This window comes from Trachymyrmex cornetzi, unplaced genomic scaffold, assembly GCF_001594075.2.
Source record: "Trachymyrmex cornetzi isolate Tcor2-1 unplaced genomic scaffold, Tcor1.1 scaffold376, whole genome shotgun sequence".
In the NCBI taxonomy this organism is placed as follows: domain Eukaryota; kingdom Metazoa; phylum Arthropoda; class Insecta; order Hymenoptera; family Formicidae; genus Trachymyrmex; species Trachymyrmex cornetzi.
In genome coordinates this window covers 91519-113131 of record NW_017298491.1, presented here as the reverse complement: position 1 = coordinate 113131, position 21613 = coordinate 91519, and the positions used below count along the sequence as shown (strand labels likewise).

Below are 21613 nucleotides of genomic sequence, written 5' to 3'. Positions count from 1 at the left end.
ACGGTCTTGTGCTTTGAACTTTGAAAGATGTTTCTGTAGGATTTTGATGCGTTGAAAACGACTACGTTGTCCGTTTTTTTTCATCACCCTCCATTTTTTAAATAATCGCAAAAACAGTTTTTTCCGGAAGTAACTTTTTTATTAATTTTTTTCAGCTAAACAAAAAATAGTATCGAGGTCTGTTTTACGGTATTTAACTCAGAAATGTTTCAACAATATTAAAAATATTTTTTTGATGCTTATAAAAATGTTTTATACAAACCGCAAACGAAAAACTTTGGAAAATTGTAAAAAACTGGAAAAAATTGATAAATTTTGAAATATAAAACCAAATAATTCGAAAGAAAAAAATCGTAAAAAATATCTGACAATTTATACTTATAGCCATATGTTTCTTGTTTAAATCCTTTTTCAAAAAATTATTTTCCGACCATTTGTTCAGAAGTTATTGAATTTAAAGCGCCAAAACCCGCGCGTCACCTACAGTACACGATATCCTCTTGAGTCTGACACAGCCACCGAATACAGGAGCATGTTGTGTAGTCTTTTTTGGTCACTAATTTCAAATCTGAAGTTAAAAATGTGCAATTCAAAATGCCGGGTCCAATATGGAGGACAAGAATTTTAAAAAATCCGTACATGAAGATCGATATGTGGTGGTTTTGTAAGTCTCTGATTACTACTTTAATCAATTGTTGAATTGAAAATAGCAGATCCAATGGTGATGAATAGTAAATGTACACGGAACGGTGATTTTAGCGTTACTCTTATTATAATAATAAAGTGATACATCCACGTGATACAGGATGGATAACGCTAAAATTATCATTCCGTGTACATTTACTTATTATTCATCGCCATAAGATCTGCTATTTTCAATTCAACAATTGTAATTACATTATAAGTAATCATAAATATAAAGTAGTAATCAGAGACTTACAAAACCACCACATATCGATCTTCATGTACGGATTTTTTAAAATTCTTGTCCTCCATATTGGATCCGCTATTTTGAATTGCACATTTTTTACTTCAGATTTGAAATCAATGACCAAAAAAGACTAAACAATAATAAGAATAACAATTAATATTGAAGGACTCCTTGATATTTAACAATATAAAGACTAGAATGTAAGGGGAAGTAGGAGTCAGCGCGGTACTCGGTGCGCAAAATTTTTATCCAGACATCCTCTTTCACAGAAAAAAGGCGTGATCATAAGCATGATTGACAAAGTGTTCTTCCTTTCTAACCCAAAATTTCATCAAAAAAATTTTGAACTTATCATCAACATTTTATTAAATAATGACTATCCTCTTGAATTTATTTTTAATACTATGTCTCAGAGAATAAAACATCTTATAAAAAATAGTAACATGACGAACAAAGGTAACAAGAAGAATGTGACATCTGACAATAAAATCATTTGGTTTACGATCCCCTTTGCTAACAACATTTCAGATAAATTCAAGAGGATTATTAACAATACGGTGTCCAAAATTGCATTTTATAGTATCAATAAACTTCGCAGTCTAATCAAAGCGCAGAAAGATCCTTTACCAACCAATGCACAGGGAAACGTCATATGTAATATTGCCTGCGAGGCTTCTTATGTAGGACAAACTAGTCAACTACATATTTCTGAACACCGAAATCACATTAGAAGAAAGACGTCTTCTCATTCGGTTATTATAGATCACAGATCGATTGCAATTTGACCATGAATTCGATTGGGACAGGGTGCAAATTTTGGATATAGAAAGGAATTACAACAACAGATTAACGTTTGAAATGTTGCATATAAAAACACAAAAAAGGAATTTAAACCTCCAAACACAGATATTGAATTTTTAGACCATGCCATACGTCAGTTCTGAATACTTAAATATAATATTTAAAAATTAATGTTTACAATTATCCTTTCGATCGTTTCGGGTCAGCGCTTGTATCAACTGTGACACATGTTATTTGCTCCGTGTAACCGAATAACTGTTACATTTTATTCTTTTCATTTGACGAAAAAATTATTTGAATCACTCTTGTTACTTTATCTAATTGTCAAAATTAATATTATATTCTAGTTGACTACTGTATATGTGTGTACGTACAAGTTGCATCAATTCGGTGAGTCTCAATCTGCTTTCTCCTTATCGGTTCTTTTTAAAAATCATTTTACATATATCTGTGACATTCTCATTCTTATTATAGCTTCACTTTATAAGAATTCTTGTTTCCTTCTGGCCTGTAAACCGAGATGAAGCTAAGGAACCTCTTTGTGATGTTGTATGGTTGGCACCATGGTTGATGCACTACTTGTGCTAAATTAGAATTATATTAATACCGTTGAGAATAATTTGAAGTAAGTCGAAACGCGTACGGATTTTACACCAACTTTTTATATTTTTATACTTTTATATTAAAAATGGATATATAAACATTTCCATTATTATACTTGCGCACCGAGTACCGCGCTGACTCCTATTTCCCCTTACATTCTAATCTTTATATTGTCAAAAAAGGCTATACAACATGCTCCTGTATTCGGTAGCTATGTGTCAGATTCGAGAGGATATCGCGCACTGTAGGTGACGCGCGGGCTGCTTTGGCGCTTTAAATTCAATAACTTCTGAACAAATAATCAGAAATTAATTTTTCAAAAAAGGATTTAAACTAGAAACATACAACTATAAGTATAAATTATTAGATTTTTTACGATTTTTTTCTTTCGAATTATTTGGTTTTATATTTCAAAATTTGTCAATTTTTTCCGGTTTTTTACAATTTTTTCAAAGTTTTCTGTGGTTTGCACAAAACATTTTTATAAGCATCGAAAAAAATATTTTTAGTATATTTTTTTGCTGGAACATTTCTAAATTAAATGCCGCAAAACAGACCTCGATATCATTTTTTGTTTAGCTGGAAAAAATTAATAAAGAAGTTACTTCCAGAAAAAACTGTTTTTGCGATTATTTAAAAAATGGAGGATAATGGGAAAAAACGGACAATGTTGTCGCTTTCAGCGCATCAAAATCCTACAGAAACATCTTTCAAAGTTCAAAGCACAAGACCCTCCCTAAATTTTGTCGGCCTGTATAATTAATCTGTACAAAATTATATTTTTATTGGCGTTTAGAAACTTACATATTATTCCGTTTAAGTCTCAATGTCATTTAAAGTTTCCACATCTTGCGTATTCTCCTGATTTTTCAAAAATAAACATCGATAGATTAAAGTCGCAATAATGGAGCCTCCAATTGGTCCCAACCAGTATAACCAGTGGTAGTGCCAGTGGCCAGTCCAGACTGCTGGTCCGAACGATCTAGCAGGATTCATGCTGCAGCCGGTATGAGGGATGAAAGCAAGACACAGCATGGAGACGCAGAGGCCAAATTTCAATCCCAACGAGTCGGTATTCTTCGCGTTTCGCGAGTCCCAACTACTGCACGCGAAAAAAACAAGTACACCGGTAGCAAAAGCCTCAGCCGCAATTCCATGTCCGATCCCGATAGCCTCATTAACGTCCGTCGTGCAAAACTTGTCGGTTGTCGTTGAATCACCATTGTGCACAAGATCTGACGGCGTTATCATCTGTTAATTAATATTAAAACAAAAGTTAATTCAATTTGAATCAAATAATTAAATTGAAACGTAAAATTTATCGATGCTTTGCACAGATTTGCTACACTATTCATGGTTGTTTATACAATAAATAATTCAAATTAACTATTAAAATTTTATTTATACAATCAATGAAATAGCATTTTAGATGATTGGATGCTGCAATTAGCGAATATATACGGAAACAACTATTTTAAAGTATCTAAAAATTTATCTTAACACAGATTTATCATGAAAATTATTATGTATGTATGGAATTCAAGTATGATGAGTAATGCTGCAAAAAATGACAGTAACCAAATTGAGCATCCTGCAATTATTTTGACAGTCTAGTGAAATTATTTTCAGATCTGTATTTAACTAAATTTTTATCTTAGCAAAACTGTTCTTTCCGTGTAGAGATAAACGTGTTTAGGTCGACAAAGTAGCCTAACCTGTCTAATAATTGAATATAGTTGGTTTTTACTTTTAGATTTGATCAATACACATTCAGTCGCTCGATACGCATCCTACTCCAACTCGAATGCGACCAATATTTTATCTTTAGGAGCAAGCGGATGTTTGAATGGGTAAAAATAATCGTAATGTTTGCAGCTTTGAGATAACGTAATTTTTGATAACGCGTTATATGTATAAACACGAACATGTATCAGTAATTTATTACTACCGAAATATGATTGTTCAAGTATCTCCGCCGAAACGTAATTAAATATGATTTTTGTAATCCCCCCCTTTTTTTTGTATTCATTGACCTTTAGCAAGCCGTAACCTAACAGGGCACCCAAACATTGTGCAATAGTGTAAAATCCGGCCATTATGAGAGACTTCTTGCCAAGAATTAGTGCGGCGATCGTAATAGCTGGATTGAGATGAGCGCCGCTGATGTGACCAACGCACTGGAAAAGAACAAATATATATTCGATGATAAGATCTGATAATATTAGGTGTAAATGTATCAATAATTTGCTACTTACAAATACTCGTTTTTATATATTTGATTCTATTTATAAACTAATATATATTAATTAATATATTGTAAATTGTAATATCTATACATATATATATATGTCATAATATATAATATAATATATGTATATCTAGGGGAGAGAGTTGCCCAATACGTACCACTTAATCTACTTTTTATTATATTTTCCATTTGGCACTGTTTTGTACATGCAAATGGACATTAGAAATTGTAGTTTGAGGTTTCGGACGCTTATTATTAGAGATGATTGCTTTTGCCTACAAATCGATTGCCTACAGTATCTTTTGCCTACAGCTCGATTGCCTACATGCGCTTTTGCGCACAAATAAAAATTTTAGAAACGGAGTTACTTTTGCCTACATATATTATTGCCTACAGCTCGATTGCCTACATGCGCTTTTGCGCACAAATATAAAATTAAAGTTAAGTAAGAAAATAATTTATATTTTTAGGAAATCTGTCATGTGAACAGTGGGGTGTCAGCGTAGACAGTGTGCGCTTGGAATATTTTTCCAAAAAAATCTAACCCTAACCAAACCATCTGTTGGTGTGAGGTAGCCTTCATTTCGCGTGGAAGGTTGTGAGCTGTAGGCAATAATGTATTGGGTGTTAAACTTAATTCCTGCCGTTGTTCGTCTCCAAAATTGATTTCTTTCGAAGGGAAATACCTTAATCAAAGTATTATTAATAAAGTATTATTAATTAGTAATAAAGTAGAAAATGGAGGAAATTACTTTGATTAAGGTATTCATTCATCTTCCCTTCGAAACAAATCAATTTTGAAGACGAAAAACGGCAGGAATTAAGTTTAACACCTACATATGATAGGCAATCGAGCTGTAAGCAATCGAGCTGTAGGCAATAGTACATGTAGGCAAAAGTAACACCGTTTCTAAAATTTTTATTTGTGTGCAAAAGCGCATGTAGGCAATCGAGCTGTAGGCAAAAGTGATGTAGGCAAAAGATACTGTAGGCAATCGATTTGTAGGCAAACGGGATCCCCCCTTATTATTATGTGTTTAACTTTTCACCAATAACAAATTAATTTGTTTTTATAAATCTTTTTGTAACATGCTGTAAAAGGTATGATTTATACACTGAGAAAAAAATTGCTGTTTCAAAAAAATATTAGTTGATTCAACTAAATGTAGCGGTCACGGGCTGTCAAGCAAATATTTGTTAATTCAAACAAATAATATATTTTAAATTACAAGATTTTGTTAATCTAAATATATAAATATTTGAACTAAATACTCATTACGAACTAAACGGATTTAGTCAAGTTAACAACTTTTTTTCTCCGTATAAGCAATCGGTCGCCTAAATCGTACTTATAGGTATATTTTTTATCGTATTTTCTTTTAAAGTATTGAATTTATGAATAAAAATAATTGAAAGTATAAGATTAATAAAAAAAATCATTAACTAGTACCTAATAATTAATACCTAATAATTAATTAATACCTAATTTTAATAATTTATTGAAAAAAATCAAATATTGTATAATTACAATATTATTAAATAATAATAAAGAGAAGACAAATGACGTCAAAATCAGAGATCGTAACTGTTATAACCAAAATAAAAAAAAGTTGTAGCATAATAATTATATTTCTGTTAAAACGATTCTGGCTACGAATAACCATTATAAATAATTAAAATTGTTTTCGATTGTGAATTGTGTATTGATATCAATTATTAGTTTTATTATTGTCAATTATCAATCTTATCTTGTGATGGTAAGATTTAAGAAATTTGATGGATTTTGTATTAAAAAATATTGATTTAATCTTTATAATGTAAATATGTATTATATATACAGTGAATGTAAAATATTCTACAATAAATTCTTTTTATAAAAATACAAAAATTTATAATAAAATTGAATGATCGCGTTATTACCAGCTACATAAGTTGATTAAAAATTAATATCAGACGTACCTGATTTTTTAAAACGCCGCTAATGTCCATAAAATAAGACGTAGGCTATTTTTGTCTCTATTATTCATTTCTCATGTACTTTATATTATTGTTACTGAATGTTGCCTATATCAAGTAATAATATAAAATACTAAAATACGAGAGAGAGAGAGAGAGAGAGAGAGAGAGAGAGAGAGAGAGAGAGAGATTGATTTAGGCAATCAGTACGCATTCGGCAACTCTCCTCTATATTCATTAATGTATATTAATCATTAATGCATCATTAAAATGTGAAATAAATAGTGAAAAATACTAATGTAAGTTATGATTAAAAGAAATTTTTAATTTAAAACTAAATAGAATATATTATCGAAAAATTGATTAACGTAATGATGTTACACAACGATGTATTAATGATTTTTATCAAGGATAATCTTATTTGTCAGATTCAAAGTAATGTATACCTGTATAGCAATCATAACAGCGAGACCAAAAGCAAAAGAAATTTGTATCATAGACGGTCCAGTCCCAGAAATATACGGCTTCATACTACCCATGCATGCCATGCACCCCAGAAAGATCAGAATTGTGGTTCCAATCAATTCTCCCAGGACAGCCATGGACTTGTCCCACGTGCTATCTTCCTCTTCCTCTGTCTTCTTTAGCCCTGAGATATCAACGGAGAGTTTCGTCATTATCACATCCATAATTTATACTGCATCGATATACGTTGCTGTGTTTGTCGTGATATTTCTAATTGAATTTATGGTTTTATGAATTTTATTTCTCATGGAAAAGTATGAGCATTCCGTAATCACTTTCGATAAAAGATACTTGTCCAATCGTAAAAGATCCATTTCTCAAAAAATATTTTTATAAGTGATAATGATGACAGAGCAATGAATTCTATTATTTTAATTTCTATATAAAATATAAATCAGCGAATATTAAATCGTAAAGTTTAAATTGTGATATTAGAATCGTCAAACTGCATGAATAATTTCGCGAGACAATACGAATTGTCTCATGACGAGAAATAAAACATGATAATTTTGTAGAGAATGCACATCACTTTCGTGTCTTTGTGTAAAAGTATGAACTAGTTTAATCTAAGAGACTTTTCATGCTGCATTGTTATTTTCTTTATACGACTGATGGTTTATATATATATTAAGAATTTTTAATTATCCAAGACTGCTGAAGATGGCTTGAATTGAGCCGAAACATTTGGTTATTATACTTATGTAAGATTTGAAACATATTCGAGAAACTAGAAGTCTATACCGGTCAAAGCTGGATCTTTAATGCTTAAATACCTCGGTGGTCTAAAAGCTTAGGACACTCGTACGGAATACAGAGAGATCCGGGTTCGATTCCCGGCCGAGATAATATTTTCTCAATAAATTTATTAACTGTTATATAATAATATAATGGCTCAAAAATTTTTTTAAACAAGTTGAAAAAATAGAAGGGCTACGAGCCAGAAATATAACGTATAGAAAAATTGGTAGAGATAAGTAAAAATGTTTTATTTAATTATTATGAACTTTAATAAATTTGTCAGAACGCAACGGTAAAAACATAACATATGTCAATTTTTTCATCGATCGACCATATGTTATGTTTTTACTGTTCTGACAAATTTTGTAAACATTGATAATGATCCGATCGTGATCGAAACGTCTGTTAGCCAGCATGTTTTATTAAAGTTCATAATAATTAAATAAGACATTTTTACTTATCTCTATCAATTTTTCTATACGTTACATTTTTTGGACTCGTAGCCCTTCTTTTTTGACTCATTTTTTATTAACATCTTTACAATATGATGCTTGATTGTAGCATCAAATTATTAAAATCGCTTGTCAATTTAATTCGGAAAAATAATACGGCGCGCAGTTCGAAAGACTATAATATGGTATATATGTAAGTACATACATAGTATATATAGTAATTCAAAAGAGATTGAGAATTATTTAAACATTAAAGGTCCAACTTCGACCGGTATAGACTTCTAGTTTATCGATTGTGTTCTCACATGTACGGTCTAAAATAAGATTCTTATTTGAAACATATGTTGTTGATAATGTAATCGCACAAACTACTGCGTATTGAAGCTCTTAATTGCTCGGTTTTTCTATTTTTATATGAACTTGAGTTCTCATTATCGACTCGATCTCGTAAACGTGCACCAGCAACGATGTTTAATTATAGAGCAATTATTATACATACAAGGAGAATCCAACGGCGGCATATTTTTATTTCTATACATTACGTAAGTACTGAGGTCGTTGAATGTATAATCGAAAAAGGTCAAGGTGTAAAGGTTCGGCCATTGAGTGTAACCGTGTAACGATAACGTTTTTAAAGACAAACAATATAATACGAGTACAAAGACAACGATAATACATACACAAGTACGCAGATTCAAATAGCCAATCATCATCTATGCTTAGTTCTCTTAAATCATTGGTATTCGAATGATACATCTTTTCAAGTATATCTTTATCCTAACATGTAAATGTATATTAAAATGTGAAATTATTCTATCTTGTTAATTTTTATATTTAAAAAGAAAGAAAACTCAATACTGTTTCAACATTATCTTTTTTTTTACAATTACCGCTAGGTATTAAAAGTAATTTTTAGAATTATCTGCAATATACGAAATTAATTCAAAGTTAATTCTTTGTAAGACGATTGAGCGATATTTAGGCAAATTGCTTTTCTTGAAATTTTGGTATTCAAAACTTGCAGTGTTTTTATGTCAAGTTCTCATTTGATAAAATAGTCAATTGTTCTTTAATGAATTCCAAAAGTATAATAGTTTTCGGCGGAGAAGCGTTTTTGGATCGACAGGCAGGATAACTTGGACTGTCACTTTGTTGTAAACTTTCGAGTGGAAACTTTGTTCGCTCCACGTCGAATGCGATTACTACTGGTATAAACCTGGGGTGGGATGGGTCAACGTTGAATTTACATGAAAGCATCGGTAGAGTTATGCACATCGGAGGTCGATATTCGAGCGTTGTTGAGAACGTTGGATTTCAATAAGTATTCTCCACTGAATGTCGCTCCATTGAGCGTTTCCTGCTCTTTTTTTCTTGACAAGATAGCATAGTAACCTCTGACGTTCGTGAAATTCACTCGATGTTATTCTCACATTACTTAACAGTAAAATTTTCACAAAAAGAGGGGGAGAGTTTTTTGAAATTTTCGCTCGAGAAGCCGAAACTTGAACTGAATCATAGTTTGCAACAATTAAATTAAAGTACGCCCTTTGAACAAGCTTACTATTGCGTTTACCATTTTATTGTATTATTTTGCCATGCAATTTATTTCGTTTCGTATATTTTAATCTAGTTTGAAATACTAAAATTAAGTTAAATACATAATAAAGGATGAATAGTTTTCTTTTCCACTTTCCACGTTTTTCTGTTTCCGACTGTGTGCGCTATATTTTAATATTAATACGAAACATATCAAATACTTATCACATTTTATATGTCTTGCATTAAAATTGTATGTATGTTGAATAATAATCTCATCAATCGGGTCAATATTTCATCTCTCAGGCGCTTGCAAAAAAGTATTATTAACAGTCAAGTAATCTGCAGTCAGAGGTCAAAACTCACGACATATTTCTTCTTGTTATGCAGTCTTGATTTTGTAATGATTTATCATGCTAACAAAACATAAAATTGTCCAAAGTATATGTAATATTTTAGATTATTTTACAAAGCTTTTTTTAATATTATTTTAAATTTACGAATAAATAAAGTTCATTTATTCCAGTTAATTTATTTAATATAAATCAACAATTATGTGTTTTTGTTAATCATTCTTTATCAAATTTTATTTAAATGTTATTCTTTATTCTGAAATCGTTGTGTATCACCATTTTTATCTCGTTGTTATATGAAAATCTTAGACTAGGTATATAGATATCTGGAAGTAATAATATCTTGTCTTCTTCTTCATTTTACGGCTAATTCAGCGAAAATATTTGCTTTCTATGCCAAGTATAAAATTGATCAATCTATTTATGTGTGCGATGTAAAGAAAAGCATTAATTAAATTATATACGGCGCATATATTGATTTAATCACACACTTGTTCAAAAAATATGCACATGATTTTATTATTTAACTGTTTAGCTGTAATTAACTTTTACAGTATCGCAATATTTATTATCTCTTCGAAATAAAAAGTTGATAACGTCCACGATGTTTCTATGCGGAACATAAAAAGTTATTAATTATTAATTATTTTTAATAATATTATTTTAATTATTATCTTTTAATGATTTATATATTACGACAACATATATTACTTTTTATGCACAATTTTCGCACGATGTAATATTTTAATACTTTTTTACGGAATTATAAAAAAATTATATAGATGATAAAGTTGAATCTCGAATAGTTCTGCACATCTCCGTGTTTTAACATGCGAGGAACGCGATTCAGGGTATTCGCTATTCCATCCAACATCTTGCGAGAGAAATACTTCCGTGTTAATTTATAGTTGCCGCATTGCCTCCGTATTGTTCTGCATCCGTGTTTTGCATTTCCTGAACGGATCATTCAGATCCGTTGTGCATGCTCATCGCCCGACTTCCACATTCATACGATATTCATAACATACGGATGTCAATATCCTTCGGGTTTAATCGCGCTTATACATATACATATACATATCCGCCTGTATCTCTGAACTATGCATAGAGATGCCAACGCATGTTTGGCCTAGAATTACGGCCGAGTTCTCGTGATTAACCGTGTGTCGCACGGATATAATTAGAACCGAACACGTGTCGTGTATGATTTCCATTAATACACAGACTCTGTAGTGTGACACAGGCCGGGACCGATAGTGATCAGTCATTGACACTCGCGGATTAGTCAGATTTCGATACGATAACGGAAACGTAATCCGACATACTACGAAGCCGTTCAAAGTCGCGCATTTATCTTCTTAAAAACGAGAACCCCGATCGTATCGATTATAGAATTGCATGGAAATGAATATGTAATTTTGCTAGACAGAGGCAATAGATACATAACAGAAATCTAAATCTATATTTGTTTCTATTTTTAAAACAGAAGTATTTATTGAAATAAAAATTTTAAATTCAATGTTTAGTTATTTAATTAAAGAATACATTTTTATAATGATTTCATACGGAGAGAGAAGCTAGAATTTTATGTCATGCCGTAAAATAATAAGTATGAAAATTTATGTGTTACAAATCAGAACGTTTAAATGTATATGTAAGCAATCAACTGTTCACATGAGCTATCAATCATTTACGTCAATAGCTTAATAAAAACGCTATCAGATAGGGTAACTGTCCCAATTACTGTGCCTGTCCCTATTAGTGTGCGTTTGTATTTCGAGTCATAAAGAAAACTAGCACGAATAAATAAGAAAAAATATTTTTTTTTTGTTAAGTTAAATTGTTAATGCATACGATACCGAAGATAATATTTTATTTTTTGAGTATTAAAGTATTTTAAATATTTTTCAAAAGATATGAGGAATTTATGTGAATCCAATAATACGTACTGCAAGATTTTAAGCTTGTCCCTATTAATGTGCTCTGTATTGGAGTTGAAAACGTTGTGTTATAAGTGTACATTGAAATAAATATAATTGAAATAATGATTTATGTAATATTAACCTAAACAATTAGCTTAAATTTATTACCTGTTTTAGTAACTGTATGTACGTTAAAATGAATCAAATGTAGATAGGCACACAAATTGGGGGCATATTAATAGGGCCATCGTCGCTTGGAGGACTCACTAATAGGGACAAAAACATGTTTTTTATTTTTGTCAAAAACTATAAAGTATTAACATTTTTTAAATTAAAGAAATATTAGAAGAAAAAGAAATAGTTGAAAAACCGATATTGATTGCAAGCAGATAAAATTAAAGCTACAATATTTAATAATTAATTCAGTAATAAGCAAGGCTAAAAGGCACATTAATAGGGACAGTTACCCTAGTATTTCCTGTCTTTTCTCAGTTTTTGTTTGCGCATAATATTATAAATAAAATTTTTATCTAATGAAGAAAATGTACTTATTATATAAAATAACTTAAATATCTATAAAGAAATTTAAATTTTACTTATTTTCGTTCATTGCGTTTACGCTCTTTTTTATCCAATAATATATGTATAGTCGACACTTGTCAAACTATTTTTAGAAAAAAAAATTCGCTTATACTTCTTTTTTATTTATGTTACAATTACGAAAGAAAGAAATTACGAAAGAAATAATCCACGTGTTCATAAACACCGATCGGTCGGTAATTAATCGACATAAAGAAATTAGAACGTACAACTTCATACGAGCTCTCTTAACGTTTCGCTAATTTATCACCGGTTAATGATCCGATGGTCGTAAAGATGGTGAGGTACTGGCGGAATAAAGTGTAGAAAGCCATTGCGCGCGTGTTGTACATCAGGACCGAGTAGAAACTTGCGAGGAAAACACATGCGATCGCTTCAAAGCACGGCACATATATCTATATTCACGGAAATATATCTTCGCCAGAGAGACGTGCACTTTCCAAGTTCCACGTAACTCGAACACGAGCATATCTCTAATCACTAATTAAAAAACCAAACTGCGGAGAACGGAGGCTGACGGTAATTAGCAGGAAAGTGCAGGAGCATAATTACGGATCGCGAAAGTAATCAACAATTACATTCGCCAGGTGAAATGTCCCGTACTTATATGCCATGCGCTTCGTCTTCAATATCCTCATCTTCATCTTTATTTTTAACAAGTTAAACTAATTGTAATTTGATGAAATTAAAACGAAATTGGAAACTGTGGAAGTCGTGATGCAAGCAATCAGTCGAAGAGAAAGGAAAAAGAAAAACATTGAAACATTGAAAGAGACATACGTTGCTTGCATCAATGCGCTTTCATCGATGCACCATCTACGGTGTTTCTCGTACAAATATAAATTAATGTTTCTCTCCCATGTCTGGAAAATCAGCATCAGTATACCGACTATGACACATGTCATAGAGTTTACCAGCTATCGATAGTACGTGAAAAGGCAGCAGAAATCTACCGTATCTCGACTCGCAGTGGATTGATAAAGCAGCAATATGCATTTCAGAATATTGTATGCCGTAATATTCATGCATTCCTGTTATTTTTATGAGTTGCCTATTATCAAAGTATCACATCAGAAGCTTGAATAATGTATATTAATTCTGAAATGATATATTTGATTCATTTAATGACCGAATATTGTAATTGAGTATCTGTAATTAACTAATAGACTATAATATCTGTAAACAGTATAGATTAATCATTACAATTTTTTATGAAATTATAATAATTTTATACGATCGAAACATTTCAAATTTAATGTAACGCGTTACTTTAACTGTATACATTAAAAAAACATTTTTCTAAGGTATCTACTTTAACTAAATTGTATAATTTTTTAAATAATCTTGATAATATTCAATAAAATTATTTTTAGACCTGCGTCTATAGCTATTAAATTATTTATATATATTTTAAATACTTTATAAAATTGTTCTTTTTGGAAAGGTTTGAAGCCACTCAAGTCGGACATCAGTTAATATTGTGTATAAAATCTTTAATGTGGTATGCCATACGTTTCGATCCATAGATTGGATCCTTATCAATAGCTTATAATTGTTATCAATCTATCATTATTCTTTCTGCAACACTACATACTATATGTTTTATGGCTGCATTATATTAAGTCTTATTGTTAGATATATATATGTATATGTGTATAAACTTAAAGCGCAAATTTACAAAATAAACCATGTCCATCATAAAGTGAAGATAATTAAAAAGTAACAAAGAAATTCATAAAAATTGTCAACGAAATGTACAAAACTTTCACACAATAATAATGATTTATAATACATTTATAATACATGTGATACGTCATAAAATACAGATATGTTAGCATTTTTTGTTATCAGTCAATTTACATTTAGTAGAAATAATAATGAAAGTAAAATATTTCTTTAAATTATGTTAAAACTTACATGATATATTCTTAGAAAGCATGGAAAGAACAGTACTAATCATGTGAAGAGACAACAATCAAGTGCCTCAATAACCTAGTTGCCAATTACAATGTCGCTGTTATACATATGTCGAAATGACCGTCAGTTACAAATATATTCAAAAGACAGAAAACTAAATTTTATCCAATAAACAATCACATGCCGAGTTCAATCTCTCTGTGTCCATTTGCAAATTTAAACTGTTATCTTGTTTACGTATATGTATCATCTCTGAAGTAAGTCTTTTATTCAAGTTAATTTCCTCATCCAGAATTTCTATATTGTTCCAATTAAACTCATGTGAATGCTCAAGTCTATGCTCCGAGATAACCCATTTTTGTTGTTCCAGTTGATGTGGTTTTTATTGTTCTTTTTGTTAAATAAATTTGTCTAATATCTTTTCGTTAAATAAACTTGCTTAATTAACAAAAGTTACGTCACGTTTTATATTATATCATAACACAGGTTTCCTACATTACTTTTACATTTATGAGAAAATGTTTTTTTACAGAAATTATTCGTTTCGCGGGTTAGCTCTACAGGTTATCCTCTTCGCTATTGATAGTATCAGACTGCTCCTCGATGAAGTGAACTGCAATGTTCATGAAACGTTGGCATTCTAAGAATGGATTTGGACATGGAGATAACCCGTGAAACGCATAATTTCTGTAGATCAGAGTGCAATGGGGACCCTCGGGCACTTTTTAGGAAAATCTTAAATAAAATACATGTTTATAAAGAAAATAGTATCAAGATTATATTTTAAATAACGTATGTTCTTATTTTAAGTAACTATACGTTTGCATTTAAAATTTAGACCAAAGTTAGACCATCATGGAAAATAATAATAAGAAAAAATGAAAAATGTCCATTTCTCCCTACGTGCGGGAGGCTTGAACATTTTTCGTATATCTGGAGACACTGGTAGTGTCTCGGCGCTAAGCTACGCGCAGCGACACTACCGTGGCTACTTTACGCGAGCCGGTGAGTTGCGGCAGATCGAGATTATCGGTAATATCTACAGATATACTACGACGATCTGTTTTTTTTTTATATTTAAATAGTATGGTAATCCTGTGAATAAAAACAAAAAATTATGACAGTGACTGAAAGTATATAGAGCTTCCCACGTTAAATCTAGAGGTCTGTTCGCGTTGTTTAAAATCTTCAAAAATTTTTGCATTTAAAATAAGATAAGTATATATTCGGACGTTGAAGAAAAGAAAGCAAAGGTACTGAATGCAAAAGATGCAAGCAACGCGAACAGACCTAGGTTTGGCATGCCCGAACCTCCCTAACCAACTAGTACCTAAGGCTCCCAACCACTACATTGTTAAATAAATGATCGTTCAAGTTTTTTAGCTTAAAGAAGCACGCCCGAAAATTAACTCACATTATACGTAAAACACCCATCTTTTATTGTGACAATATAATTTTACGTAAATGCAAAGTAAAAATGGAATTAGACAAAAATAAACACACAAAATATTTACTTTTCGATATTCAAATCCTACAATAGCACAGGTACACAAACGTAATCACGCGTTGCAGTGTTGATGTCACTCATTAGTGTTGTGGCGACTCACCACTAGAGGTCCACGGGACTCACTCGGTTCACGTAAGCACCGCACCGCGCGAATTCCCTTTAAATAGAATATTATTCTGGATTCATTCCAGGCGTCTAAGGCAAGTCCCACACTACATCGCCTTACTGATGAGTCTAGTAATGTGGGACCAGGACGAAACGCTGCGGCCGACCACAAAACTTCGAGTCAGGTCTCCTTAGTGGACATTTCCACAGTGTTGCCATCCTAAACTTTACATGAGAAGATTTAAAAGGTAGTGTCCAATCCTCCCGACTGCCAAAGGGTCCCCACTCTCCCCTATAGAAAGTACCCGTAGAAGCCTCAAGAATATTTTTTTTTCTTTGTTCGACGATAATTTTAACAAGCGATAAACTTAAATGTAAATATATTATTACAATATTAACTTCATAATGCTAAACTATACCTAATTTGAGTTATTTTTAATCATTTCTATAGATCTCGTCTCTGCTTCTACCTAATATATATTGTATATATATATCATTAATTTAACTAAAATTTAATCCAAGAAAGTGCATTAAATTTGACTCAAATTTAATTCATTATTTACTGAGTGCACACTTTAATTTAACTTTGAAACTAATCAGAAAAAATAGATTGATTTATTTATATTTTGACACACATGGATGTAAAAATGTTATTTAACTCAAGGAATTAAATTACCATTTTTTTCTTTGATATCTAATAATGTGTAATATCGATTATCATAATTATTAGTTTGATTACGCGTTACGTCCGTTAAGATTTTTGCATTCTGCTGTTAATTTTTCGCAACGTATCTCGTAACTAGATAGCGTAGAACGCTTTATAACTGGATAGCGTGGGATTGCAGAGATTGCAATTTATTTCGATGATCTACCACGGAAAGTATCAGAAAATTACCAGCGTACCGCAAATTTCAATGATCTCTAATAGCAATGGTACGCGAGCAGTGAAATTTCCATAAATCAATTGCACTGAAAAGGTAGAAAGCCAGTTTTTCTTGCAGCGTACGACGCCGTACGATGCAACGTACGATGACGAGCAAAGTACGTTTCATGTTCATAATGTCTGGTGAATTTCTCGCGTGAGGACTTAAGAAGAGAACTAACGATATGCACTCGTGCTTTCATCGTAAAAAAGGTAATTTCTAGTAATATATACAATGTTTGCACATATATCAACGATCAGAAAAATATTATTTACCCAAATGGCTATAATCGATGTTATTAAAATGATAAGATAACGTCAATGTGTCGTTAATTATTTTTTTTACGCTTGTATGTGCATAGATGTGCATTTAAGAGTATTAAACAACGTCTTATTTGAGACGTCAAATAACTCATGATAATTCATTTCATTTAATAATTCACGTTTCATATTACTCATTGTCAACACACAACAAGTTTCCGGGTCAGTTTTATGGGAAAATAGTTTTTATTTTATTCCACGATAATGTTGATATGAGAACTTGAATGTAAAATATATTACGTCGATTATTTTAATTATCAATTTAATTATTTTAATTACCAACTTATTATGCACTATATCCGTTAATTAACCGGTGTTAATAAACTTCCTAAACTTTAGCTAAAGTTATGTGTGACTGTGCCTGCCGTGTAATTACAATTTGTAATTGCGCTCATCATAATTTGCATGAATAAGGCGTTTTACTAATTAGCATAATTAGCTTTCCAATTCATTCACTAATGGAACCTGTTAAACTTTTGCTAGGAATTTTGATCGTTAGATATAAAATCGCTCGATATGAAAGTATAAGCATGTTGGATGCGATACAACATCGTTCGCTATTACGTGTGAAAGTACTGAAAATCCGCGCGATTGCCTCTGACCAAGTAACATTTGCTAATGGCTGACCGGTCGGCTGGCGATGACATGGTGCCTTATATAATGTCTGCGGAATACACGTACGATTTGTGTAATACGGTTTTTTGCGACGTTGAAGTATCCAATAGTCATCAATCTGCAAATTGCTCCACGTACTTGCATCGCAACGCGCTCATAAAGACAACGTTATTCACGCAGGAACACACGACTTCGTTCGATTGTAAAATACGACCGAAATGATATTGTAACAGGTTCATCGCGTGAAATACGATTAGCCATTGTGAGCTGTAATAATCTGTTGTTACACTCCAATACGATTCTTTCCTGTCTCGGCGAATCCATGAAATCGTACAAACTTGATTTTCACAAATCTTCAAAGACTAATAGACGAAATTTCATGCACATATATTTTTGAAAAATAAAAAACAGATTTTTACTCTTGCATTTTTTAAGTAAATTCTTTAGTAAATTTGCACGAATTTCTTAACCCTTCATTTGCAATATATTTTTTTGCACAAACAAAATTCTCTCAAATTTCGCTGAAATAAAGGTGGGACGAAGATTGCTCCTCTTAAAATATCTTATTAAAAAACTATTTAGCAATTAATGTAACAGAGATGTTAAAAAATAATGAATTTTTATTTTTTGAAATCTTAGAACAACAAAAAACTTGTAGAGAGAATAAAAATATAATATTACAGACGGAGGATTAATTATATTATAAACTTTCCGAATTGTTATCTATATCTTAAAATTTCAAGATAAAATTTAAAAGATTTGAATTTTATAAATGTATACCGGAAATCAGATATTTCAAGAAGATACAATAATTTTAAGATATTTTGTGTAAAAGCTTTAACTATTTTAAAAAATGTCAACAGCATTTCTTTGTCTTGGGAAGTAAAGATAAATTTGCTTATATGTCGCTTAGAATCCAGGTGTTTGATCAACGGAACGGTTTTCTCAGGAGCATTTTTCGCACGCACGGAATACTCGCGGATCCCATGAATACCATTAAAACATAGCGCCATTGAGTATAGTTGATGGCGTTACGTAGCGTGCAAACGAAGATATATAAATATTAATTTTTTTCCTCGCCAAACGAGGATAGAAGACGCACGCGTCCATGCAAGCCGCAGAGCCGCCGTATATTCGAGCGTATAACCTGCACATACATTTCTCATGGGATGTAGTATGAATCCTCTGAAACAGTAGAAAATGACTTGGTAATCGCATCATGGAGAAATTTCTGGTTTATGCTGAGAGACACGGACGAAACGATGCTCGTCGATTAACCATCGTAAACGTCGAGATGCATGAAAGCGCAGCAACGCGCAAAAGCAGATGCGCTTTTCTTTACGTTACGCATATTTTTCTTCAGCTTTCGTTGGCTGAAATGGATGAATTGCGGGATATATTGAACGGACAACACTATCTAATTGCTTAATCTTGCAGCTGCTTTAACGCTTTAAGGGACAGTTTCTCTCGAGTGAAAAAGCAGACGATATTTCCCGTTTGCGAGAATTTTGCGATAATAATTGCAATAATAGTTTAACGAAAAAACGTAGAAATTGCTGAATTCGATTAATTGCTTGATCTTTCATATTGCTGTCAATTATTAGCGTACAGAACGATTGGCAATGATCGATAATTATCGTATAATTACACACGCTCTCGTATAGTGTTATGATGCGCCATCAAATGTCACAATCGATTAGGTTCACGATGTAATGATGTCAACAATAATTCACCCATTCAATGCGTTGGATAAAGCAATTTCTTGATACGTGCCGGAAATGCAAAACTATTGAAACATGCGTGACGCAAATGAATTTTTGATATATATGTACATTAATATGCATATAAAATAATTAGGGGCGCGAGTAGCTTATTCACGCTCGAGCGACCGACTCGTGATCTGTGCCCTACATACGCGGTTTTTTCCGCGTTTAAAGAACATCGTTCCATCTTGGAATTAAAAGCACTAATCACCCCTCGGAAGACAATGGCAAACTGAGAATATCTTTGCCATGAGCACCTCTTCTGAAAAAAGGCCGTTCAGATCTGGCGTTAAAAACTGTAGGTTCCATATATCACTGGATATATGTATACAGAAGAGGTCAACACGTCTCTGACAAAGAGACGACGGACTGAGAAGAGATGCAAAACATAAATATAAAAATATTTAAAGGCTAACTCAAATAATTAAAACTAGATAATAACGATACAGAATTACGAGCCGAGTTAGGTTATGGTGCTATAAAATTATGAAACTATAATCGTTATAAATTATATATTTGTCATAAAAATATAAACATTTCGATCTTTATCGGGTTATCTTTAGAATATTGAAAAACCAGAGTTGCAACTAGGGTGTGGCGAACGAGACACTTGTTTCATGTAAAAAATTTGAAGCGACGCAAAAATGGCAATATATATTTCTATACTTATATTTTAATTCGTATATAGAATCGTATGGTCGTGCAACATACATATATTCATGTAGAGTTCCATACAAATCTATACATGATTGTATATGACCATGCATGGTTGCATAACAACACACATACATTTATGTAGGGTTCCATACAAATTCGTACATTGTACATGACTATGCATAGTTGTAGATATAACCCGTATACATTCATGTATGGTTCCATAGAAATCCATACATGGATGCATATAACTGAATGGTCGCATAACAACACGTATACATTCATGTAGGGTTCCATACAAATTCATAAACGAATGTACATGATCATGCATCATCGCACAACACATGCATATGTTCATGTATGGTTCCATACAGAACCGTACGTATAATATCCATATATGATCATACACGAATATACACTCAACCATCCCATGATCATATATTAGTATTCAAAGTTATACATTATTTAATGCCTGATTTTGCATGCTCATATATAATCATGTACAATCATGAATGGACTGTTTTTTTCTCGGGAAATGACTAAACTTCTCGCAAATCTTATTGGTATAATTAACATATGTGTCCAAATATATAAGAGATACAATAAGAAATGATAATAAGAGATTAATGTTCTTTTCTTCAAAATCTTACAGCCGCTCAATTTGTCTATACAATTATCATAAGTGTAAAAATTGATATATACACTTATTCACAAATACTTAACAGTTAAAATATAATGTGTAGTGTCTTTTATTATTAATTAAATAAATAAAAACATACCTGAAGAAGAGCCATCACAAATCATTATTATTATAATGTAAGTACTACGCAGCAGTTTAACAGATACTAACTTTTCGAATGAAAAGTTGATGCAAACGAGCAAGAAGAAAAAGAAGGGAAGGAATGATTAGTTCTAGGTGGAAAGGGAAAAAGAAACTAGAAGGAGAATATAGAAGTTAAGAAGGGGATAACGAGTCTAGAATCGAAAGATATGAATCCGAAAGCAATTATCATTTTGCTTGTTCAAGCCGTATCGCAGTGGGCCAGAATCTCAAAAATATAACCAAAATGTGAAAGCATCCTTTGATTTTTACGAAAGTTGGTATACAGGGGTTTTTGACATCGCTAATTACAAATCTAAAGTC

At 31.7% G+C, this 21613-nt stretch overlaps 1 protein-coding gene across 1 annotated transcript in view; it reads right to left on the bottom strand.

The window, feature by feature from the left end:
- Window positions 1-21613, bottom strand: part of LOC108763681 (aquaporin AQPAe.a) — a 42472-nt gene that overhangs the window by 2754 nt on the left and 18105 nt on the right. Inside the window, exons 3-5 of the mRNA XM_018511519.1 lie at window positions 6986-7188; window positions 4369-4512; window positions 3140-3586 (exon numbers count right to left, since the gene is read on the bottom strand). Of these exons, the coding sequence (XP_018367021.1) occupies window positions 3152-3586; window positions 4369-4512; window positions 6986-7188 (782 nt within the window). The 3' untranslated portion in view covers window positions 3140-3151. The remainder of the gene's footprint in view (window positions 1-3139; window positions 3587-4368; window positions 4513-6985; window positions 7189-21613) is intronic.